At 38.5% G+C, this 9,355-nt stretch overlaps 1 protein-coding gene across 1 annotated transcript; it reads right to left on the bottom strand.

Moving 5' to 3' along the window:
* Positions 1–4: 4 nt before the first annotated feature.
* LOC145899965 (uncharacterized) lies at positions 5–5,965 on the bottom strand. The gene is made up of 6 exons (XM_082988830.1): positions 5,912–5,965; positions 4,688–4,779; positions 3,542–4,360; positions 2,151–2,306; positions 636–799; positions 5–140 (listed from the first exon to the last, which is right to left on the bottom strand). The coding sequence occupies exons 1-6, from the start codon at positions 5,963–5,965 to the stop codon at positions 13–15; spliced, it is 1,413 nt and encodes a 470-aa protein (XP_082844956.1). The 3' UTR covers positions 5–12.
* Positions 5,966–9,355: the final 3,390 nt, after the last annotated feature.

Here is a 9,355-nt window from a genome sequence, read left to right on the forward strand (position 1 = left end):
GACCATTTGAAACTAAAGAAATTCGTCCGCGTAAAATTCACACCGTTCCCCACATTCCTCCGATCCAGAAATGAATTCAAGTCGTCGATCGCCGACTGCGTCACCTAGTGGATCGTGCATTCCGTGTGTACCGCAGTAACCTTCACACACACGCAAGTGTGTATAGTAGTTTTCAAAAATAAACTGCACAAATTTCTATTCAAAAATAACTGCACAGTATTAGGCAACTATTTCAGCATTTGCAACTTAGACTAAGGGTTAAAATAGAACAACTGTATACATTTTTTTGTATATTAAAGTATTTTAGGAAATTATACGTGACGCAGCGTAATTTTTAAATTTCCTTTAAAAAGAGGAATCTATAATGACCACATTAATGTTTTCCTGCAAAACCGTCACAGCACTATAGGATCCCAAAGATAAATGATTGGTATATTTCTACAGAATACGACGACAAATTGGACTATTTCACACGTTTTTGTTAGAGCGCTGTTCAATCAAAATTCCTAGTTTATTAACTATATACTACAACAGTTTATGAACCCAGCGAGGCAGTCAAAGTAGCGAGGCAGTCAAAGTAGCATGGCACAGTAAAGTAAATTGAACTAAATTATCCCATGCCCCCCAAAACCCACCTCGTATTCTTTCCTCCTCGTCGGCATAACTGTATCCATCGAACATGTCGTCATTGTAGCTTTGATGGTCTCTGTACAAGTAGTCCAGCTCGTCCTGCTCTTCATCGTAGCCCATGTCGTGGTGGTACATCTCCTCGTTCATTAGTTCGTCCTGGTAGAGTGACCTGCCAAAAAGATTGTTTTGTGAACTACTTTTTTGTGCTTTTTTAACCTGTTGGGTCCAATCAACCTCTCTTTGGGTTTCGAAAAAAATGTTTGCAGGCGGTGGTGCACAACTCAAACCGTTAAGAGTGCCATAGTTGTTGTGTACGACACAGTCTCGTGCCAAAAACTAACATGAAAAAGAGGTTGTGTGAGCTTATGAAAGGAGTAATGTCTCTCGAGATCGGAATGTCACACGAAACATGTTGGTAAAAGATGCCAGATTTAAATCTAAACCAACATATCAATAGAGACGACGAATGGAAAATATTTTCTACAAGACAGTGTAAAAAACAAGCTCCAGAGCGCTGCCACTCAAGCAATGGTGTGCCGAGTTTTAACGCTAATCTACGGCAGCAGAGGTGTGCTGCTTTTTGTTTCGTAATCAGGTTGGTCTCAACGGGAAAATACTACACCACACCGGTATACTAAATTTTCGCCAAACTTGATTCACCTACAATTCTGTGTATGACAGAAATCTGTGCGAATTTTAATGGTGCATGAACGGGGCAACCAACAGTTATTCTTGGTTACATTTTGAATTGAAATACCACACTAAATTATAGCTTCAGTATTCGCACAGATTTCTGTTACATAGGCTTATATGTGGATCAGGTTTGACGAAAACTTTGTGACCCAGTGTAATAATATCGTCTCAAGGCAAGTATTTTTTCGTATTTTTTCATTCAAACTTTGTTTGGTTATTTAAAAAACATTGGATTTTGCGACCTTCACATGTAAGTCACAAGTCGTTTAAATTCTACGCTATGATCAGGTTTATGAGAATAGGCGTTATACCAAGCAAAGTTGTAATAAAAAGCACGCAATTAACTGGAGTACCGAAGTATAGGTTAGGGTTTACGGGGCCTATGCAAAGAACCTGATTATGCGATTAACCAGACTCGTCTGCGATGATTTTGGATCATCCTCCGCTACAGTGCACTTTCCCCATTACGGTTTTTTGCAGCTATTCATCACTGTGACATCATTGACCTCTCGGACAACGACCTAACATCTCATGATTGCTCAAGTTATGAAAGGACCTTCCCACAGTAAATCAAAAATTATTAAATGACGATTTAAACATGGCATCATCATGGGAATCCATGGGCAATATTATACGTGAATCGTTTTTTTTTTTACTTTGAAAGAAACATGGACATGTAAGTAAATACTGGCAGGCCACTTAAATCAAAGCTACTTGGCTTTGTCTCATGATGTCGGATAGCGGAATTTCCGGGTCATGTGAGTTCGGATTAAGCACTGCAGCTACACACATGTATATCATATTATACATGTGTGTAGACCCTATACCCGTCGTTTGAAATACTGGAACCGCCCGAGCTCCCGCCTCCGTCACTCGAATACTCAATCGCTTCGATATCTGAAGCTGAATCCCCGTTGTCAGCGTCGACATCCCCGTCGTCTCCGTCCGCACCCCCATCTGATCCATCATCCCCGTCTCCATCGCTTTCTACAAATAAACCCGTACATCGGTCGTGCTTTCGAGCAAGGAAATACGATAGCATTGTTACATAACGACGTATGGAAATATTGACATCATTTAAAGGTTTTTGGTGCTGCTGTTCTGTTCCTACATTGGTATACCAGTCTCAACGACATCAGCATCAATTATGATTATGTAAGTTAAGTACGAGTAAACAGTCAGGACTGCTAAGAGACCCAAGCATTTTGACCGATCATTGAACATAAAACACGTCCATGTGGAATTTTAACATGGTAAACAATAATTTTGATCAGTTGACGCATAGAAAAATTTCATCCAGAGACACTGAAAGTAGTTTGTAACAAATAGTGTGGTTTGAACTTGAACTCAATGGCCACACAACATTTACTTTACACTTTTAAACCCATTCAACACACTTTCTTCATAACAACCAGGGAATCAACAAATCTTTAAGAGAAAAAATGTCAGTGTCTCTGGATGAAATTTAAAATTTTTCTATATGTCCACTGATCGAAATTATTGTTGACCAGTTTGACCATTTTTCCGTTATGGGAAACCAGATATGCAATCGGTGATTGCAGCACGTTGGAAGCTTTTTTAGTAAATCTAAATACACAGATTTTTTAATTACCAGAAGGAAACTAATACACGTAACTCCGAACAGCAAGGTATTCATTTCAAACCATCTCTTGCGTGGTGGGATTGCCTGCACTTAGTTTGATTAGCAAGCCATTACACGACCGACAAGTGATAATTACAGACATGGCGTTGAGGCATATACGCACGCTAACAGGATTGCTGGTCAATCGACCGCAGCATGGTGGCGATTGACCTTTGCCTGCAGCAAACCTTTAGGCTTGCAAAAAAATGCATTATGTCTTATTGTATTTAAATATACTTGTAGAATGCCCTTGGTTATGACACATTCCTAAAATTTGAATGCTTTGAGTTATGGCACGTTGTTAACTGCAGCAGGGGTTGTATTGCAAGCATACGGGCCTAGTTTGCAGTAATCATATGAAGGCCATGTGCCGGGAAAATCCAATATATACATCGCTGTCTTGTAAACCTCGCGACTAAACTACAAAATTACGTGTAACTGTAACTGGACGACTCGTTAGCACTTGCGAGTATCCTGGCACAAGCGTTTGATTTCATAATGATTATGTGAGTGTGTATCTATTGTTTTCCAAATATTTCAATGCTTAACATCTTTCGTATGTTGACAAACCGACACCGCATACCTGAATTGACCGAACTTTCTCCGTCGTCTTCACCGGCCATCTCGAAACACGCCCCGCACATTAGAGCTCTCCACATACTGGAATTTACGGATGAGCTGTCAGTAAATCTCCTGTCGGATGACTTTCGATGAGCGGTAAAATTCACAGACGTTTCTGGCTGGTGAAGCACAGGTTGCTTTGCACTATGTAAGATTGCTTTTAATTCAACCGGTTTCTGGGTAAAATATTTGGACATCGAAGGCGAAAGGCGTCTACATAAGCCTCCAATATACGCTCTGATGGGCGATTTTGTTTGGGTGCACACAAATAATCCGTTTTGTCTGCACGTGAGTTGCTGTGCGGTGTTACGTGTAGGTTGGTTCCTGTAGCAGGAACATTCACTGCTTACAAAGGAAGGTTCGCATTCTGTGCACAGGGAAATGTCCGAGTCACATGTTCGAGTCATATGATGGCATACCTTTACCGTGTGGGGCACTTTGTCAAACGGACACGTCACAACCAATGTGGGACTCGGGACACTTTGCATTACAAACATCCTGCTGTTCACCCCAAGGTTCGGAATATTTGACGTCACACTAGGTTCGTGTGAAAGTGCTTCGTTATAATGAGATGCACTATTTACGATCTGCTGTTTCGTTCCGGTTTCTTTCACATCTTGACTCCACGTTACTTGGGAACTGTGCTTTCTTTTCCATTCCCGTCGCCCCATTGGAACAGCTTCTCGAGGCTTGTCTTTGCCAGGTTGGGCCAACATCCCAGCGGGTGTTTTTTTCTCTGTGGTTTGAGTCGGCGGCGCAGTGACGTTTGTCAACCTTATGGAAAGATGAACAAGTTTTATAAACAAGGTCAATCACGCATGTCGTTGCTCTTACGGTGAAAAACAACAAAACACGCAAGTTTAAAAATATTTGACTTCTATATGCGGATGGTGAGTGATTGAAAAAGAGCCAAGAAGACAGTTTACAAAGTATTACAGGCTAATTAACCGGTTACAGGCGTAATTTAGGTGGTGAATTAATGTAAAATTTTCCACGACCAATCGTGTTGCCAAAAGCGTTACTTGTTCAATGACTGAAACACGTTTAATCCGGTGGTCGGTGTCCATCATGGAGGAACGCACAGACTATTTTGCCACATACCTTTGTTCAATGCGACGAAGATTGTGATCCACCGTTCTTCGAAATATGTTCTTGCGATCGTCTGGTTGTGACAGCTTTTCATTCAGGACCGCCTGCACAGTCGCAAGCAATACATGAGGTATTATGACGTATACGTTACATGTAGGCAAATAAATTTTTAACACGAGTTGGGTTAATACTTCATGTGCTCCCGCCACGGTGTAAATTATACATGAAAATTCCTTTTGTACTTGACTTTATTCGTATGTAGTCTAGAAACCGACAAGTCTTTACATTAGGGCAGAATGATTTTTGCAATGGTACAATATTTAGATTTTAAAAATATATGCAAACTATACAAAAAAAATGACTAAAATTTTGAATGACCAGCTTTTGAAAAGAAAAACAAATCATCAAAATATAAAACAACAAATTTTTAACAGTAAGTTGTATGTGCTTTATGTTTAGTTTAGTTCAATGGCGACATTAAAAAACTAAATAGGGGTTACAGGGTTCGAATTAGCAGTTCGGAAATCGCAAATTGCAAACCATTTTTGGAGTTGTTGCGACCCGTTGTTGAGATTATTGCGATGCAACACGAAGCAGATTATGATGCGCCGCATCCTTCTTTATCTATATTCATACGTACACGCAACAAGCGCTGATGCAAACAACGTTGTTAACTTCTCTTGGCAAGTGAACGACTATTTTCTTCCAATCATCGTATTTTGTCAAACCACTATTGCGCAAGTCAATGAAACGATGGCGATGTATTACGAAACAAATATCGGGTCAACGAGTTTAAAACAGCAGGTTTTAAGCGTGATGCAAATCGCGTACGGAGCAAAATTATTGGAATTTAGGTTGTAACGTTTTTGCAATACGTTTTTTTACCGCTAATTCTAACCGTATGCGTTATCAGAAAATTACGGAAACAAAAAGCAAGGTTGTCATGTCTGACAACCATATCGTGCGCAAATTCGAACTACTGCGATCACGCTGGTTTATTCCCGTGTTTCTGTACCAGTTGGCCAAGGTAAAATATATAATACATACGTCACAACAGCAAAAAAGCTTGTCAAAACCAAAATTTGCGTGGTGCATGCAATTTTATCACAAGAAATCTGGGTCACATTAGAAAAAAAGTTTAATACACAACTGTTTATTTAATACCCTTTTGAACCGACATCATGTAAATACTACTTAACTCAGATTGGCCTATTAAAGAATATACTGTATACCTACCGATTCCCGCAAAACTGCAGGCTGTGCACGTGTCGTTCTTTCCTCTCCGCCCATCTGATCTGATTGTCTTACACGAAAAACGCACAAAATTATGCTAAGCACAACCTTTATGATGACTACGACATATGCATTGAAATAATTTGCAAAGCATGCCAAAATATTATTGGTGACACTTAACCAGTATGGTTGTCAAACTGTAGAAAGATTCACCGAACTTGCACAACCCCAGCGTTATGAAAACCACTGTAAAAACTGTGAGTGAAACACTAAACCATCATTCCATTTTTGTCACGCTAAAATACAACTACATTTTCATGCAACTGCCTATTTGTTTTCTACATCTTTTTGCTAGTTTAGTTTAAGCCAGTTGTTGGTATACGTAAACCACACAGTTTTAGCCGTTAAAATGCTGTGATGGCACTGATGAATTGTATATAGTCTGCGTTGAGCAAGTTTACAGCTATCTAAACATAACCACAGAACATACAACTCGGCAGTGCTGTCATAACCTTTCAAACTGACTAAACGTGGACAACTGTCGTTGATATTTACCAGCTCTGAGCTGTGTCAATCGGTCCACGGGTCAGCCCTGTCTCGTCCTTTCCGATAAGACGCTAAGTCAACAGTATTGATTGTAAACTAAGTCCAAGAAATTAATTTGCAGGCTGACCTGCGTTTGCTACTCTATACTCTTTGAAGATTATAGGGCCACGGCAGCATTCGATTATCAGACTGGTTCCACAACCATTAACAGGATGTGTGATGTCACACTTGAAACTGGATTAAACATTTATGCTTGGCATTATCTCACCAACATTCAACTGTGCAATCGTTTAGCACAATTAGAAGCGAAAAGAGGGTATAGAGCAGTGGTTCTTCACCGGCAGAAAATTTTCCACAGGTGGGAAATTAAAAGATTAGTTGGGTGGGTGATTAGTCGGCACCGAAATATACATAAGCATTTGGAAAAGAAATATTATGTTGTGCATACACTGTGTGTCGCACACTTATTGGTAATTGGTCATGCCGTGCGGTCGAAAAGGTAAAAAAGTATAGAGCCATGACGAAAATACAATAGTTAAATTCTTAGTTTAAAAATTTAAATGCTGGTGGACGACAAGGAATCCGTTTAAACTGAAAGTGGGAAATTAGACAAAAAAAAGGTTAAGAACCACTGGTACAGAGTAACTTTCATTTAACTACGGTAGTTTGCTGACATATCTGTAAAAAAAACGTGTTTCTCGCTGTGCATCCACCAATTTTTTTTTGCCTAATTAGATAGACACCGCCAACCGCGGTATTATTAAAACTAACAATAGATTCCGTTTGAACCTATATAAAATAACCTGTAACAATTCAGGACAATCGAACAAAAACATTCAAACCATTCCTTGCACAAAATAATGTATTGTGTTGTTGTTCTTCGTCAGCTGAACAACATTCAAAGGCAAGCATGTAACATCAATGTTGTGTCAGTATACCTTACTTTTCCCTTTTGAGCTTTTACCCTAAAACCAATAAATCAAACTACTGCAATACACTGCATTTGGTTTTGGCAAAATTACATGTTTTTCTTGACCTGTAGCCTACACGTTTGCGTTGCGTTTTAATTAGCCATGAGTTTCTTCCACTGTAGTAATTACCAGTAGCCATAAATATTTAATAGCGTACATATATAGGTGTAGATATATAATATCCATAATCGAAGCGTGCTCAAACTAAAGAATGATTAGTAAATTCTCTGGGGGTAAACAAGAAAATCATTCAAAAAATATCAGTTGTAAAATAGTACAACACACAACATCAGCAATCTTTGCTGGGTTTCGCCACTCTTGGTTGTACATGCTTTTACTTGTGTCAATGAGTTCATCGTCAAAGCTAAGACTTACATTTCTAAGAAAAAGCAATTTGTAACCGCTTGGTTGTTGTGTAGCTTTCCATTTACCTACACTATGTATTTCTTTGTACTTATATCAAAAGATAGTTCAAACTGCAAACATCTCAACATTGTTTTGTGTAATTATAATGATTGCAAATCAAAGAAAACAGTTCATCGTTACAAAACAACATATTTCGTCTGTATCAATTATGCAATCTTAATCATACATATTTTTATGTTTTAATTTTAACTCCGTGAATTGTGTGCTGGGAAATTTTTGGGTGACCCTGTCATTCCTGTTCATCGTCGCATATTTCAACTCAAATCTCACACAAGGGACATGCACTGTTGCCAAGCGACACAGAATGCTTTTCCGCAGTCTGAATTTAATGCGTGTTTTTTGTCGCTCGAAAGCTATCATGCACAATTTCGTGGAAACTGCCATAGATTTGGCAGATACACATCCACCGCGTGATACATGGTATTGCAAATTCCCCACAGTACGATTCCGATTTAAATTACCAGGATGCATGTGTTGTAATAAAACAGACACTTACGGACGCTTCGGCATGTTCTTCTGTGTGCCATGGTGTCGGGTAACGATATAGAAACCTGTGGGCAGTTTTAACGTCTAAAATTTGATGAATGTGTTTCTGTGTTCAAAAACAGTTTATATTTACAAAAAAAAAGAAAACAAGTAGTATAGGGTCTACAGTATATATGCTGAAAGGAAACTTGGCTTTACAATTGAACAGGCCACTTAAACACTTTACAAAAAGAAAATACAGATTCTCTGAAATTATAACATAACTTTACGTTATTCATGTGAACAACATTATACCTCATATTTCCACAGAAACCTAAATTCAAAGCAGTACTGGCTTCCACAAAAAATTATGCTGGATAAGCATTCAATGATTTGGATATGATCACGAAAAAGAAAACGCGTCTTCTAAGTTATTACGTTTTTGACAAATCATAATTACAGAAGCCTTTTCATCATTTTACATATATCACTACCAGAGGATCAGAGTTTGTCAAAATTAATTTTTTTTTGGTGTTTCGTAATCAAGAACAATTGATCGGCGGTGGTGAAAAAAATGCTGGAATTCGGTCAAAGTTCAGTCAAATATTTCAGGGATTTATCAGCGAGTAAATAATTTTTAATTTGGAACATCGCCTTACGAATATGAAAACTACAGAAGAGCTTTTCACATTTTGAAAAATTCAGAAAAACTCGTAGTTATACGCATTAAATTTTGAACATAATTGAAAATCGGGGGTTTGGGTCGCAAAGTTACATTTTTACAGTTAATTTCAACTTGTAGCGAATGGCCTTTTAACAGATGTTTTTTTGTTTGTGTTGATTTGCTTTTCTTGTTCAATTGCACAATTAGTGTCGTCAGACAAAAACAATTCTTGAAAACAACAACACCATTCGTGACGAAGGTTGTGCATTTCCGTCAAGTTTGATCACATGACTGTAAAATTTTGTTTTGGTTTGTGTAATTTGCTTTGGTTAAGGTAGCAAAAACGTTGACCATTTTATAATAATGTACTGTGTT

Source organism: Ascidia mentula, chromosome 1 (genome assembly GCF_947561715.1).
Source record: "Ascidia mentula chromosome 1, kaAscMent1.1, whole genome shotgun sequence".
NCBI classification, from domain to species: Eukaryota; Metazoa; Chordata; class Ascidiacea; order Phlebobranchia; family Ascidiidae; genus Ascidia; species Ascidia mentula.

Bases quoted from the DNA above. Each gene is read 5' to 3' on its own strand.
- LOC145899965 (XM_082988830.1), bottom strand. From the start codon at position 5,965: ATGGGCGGAGAGGAAAGAACGACACGTGCACAGCCTGCAGTTTTGCGG. The intron at 4,361-4,687 runs GTATGTGGCAAA...TCTTTCCATAAG, and splicing joins CTTCGTCGCATTGAACAAAG to GTTGACAAACGTCACTGCGC. The intron at 141-635 runs GTGGGTTTTGGG...GTGTGTGTGAAG, and splicing joins CGAGGAGGAAAGAATACGAG to GTTACTGCGGTACACACGGA.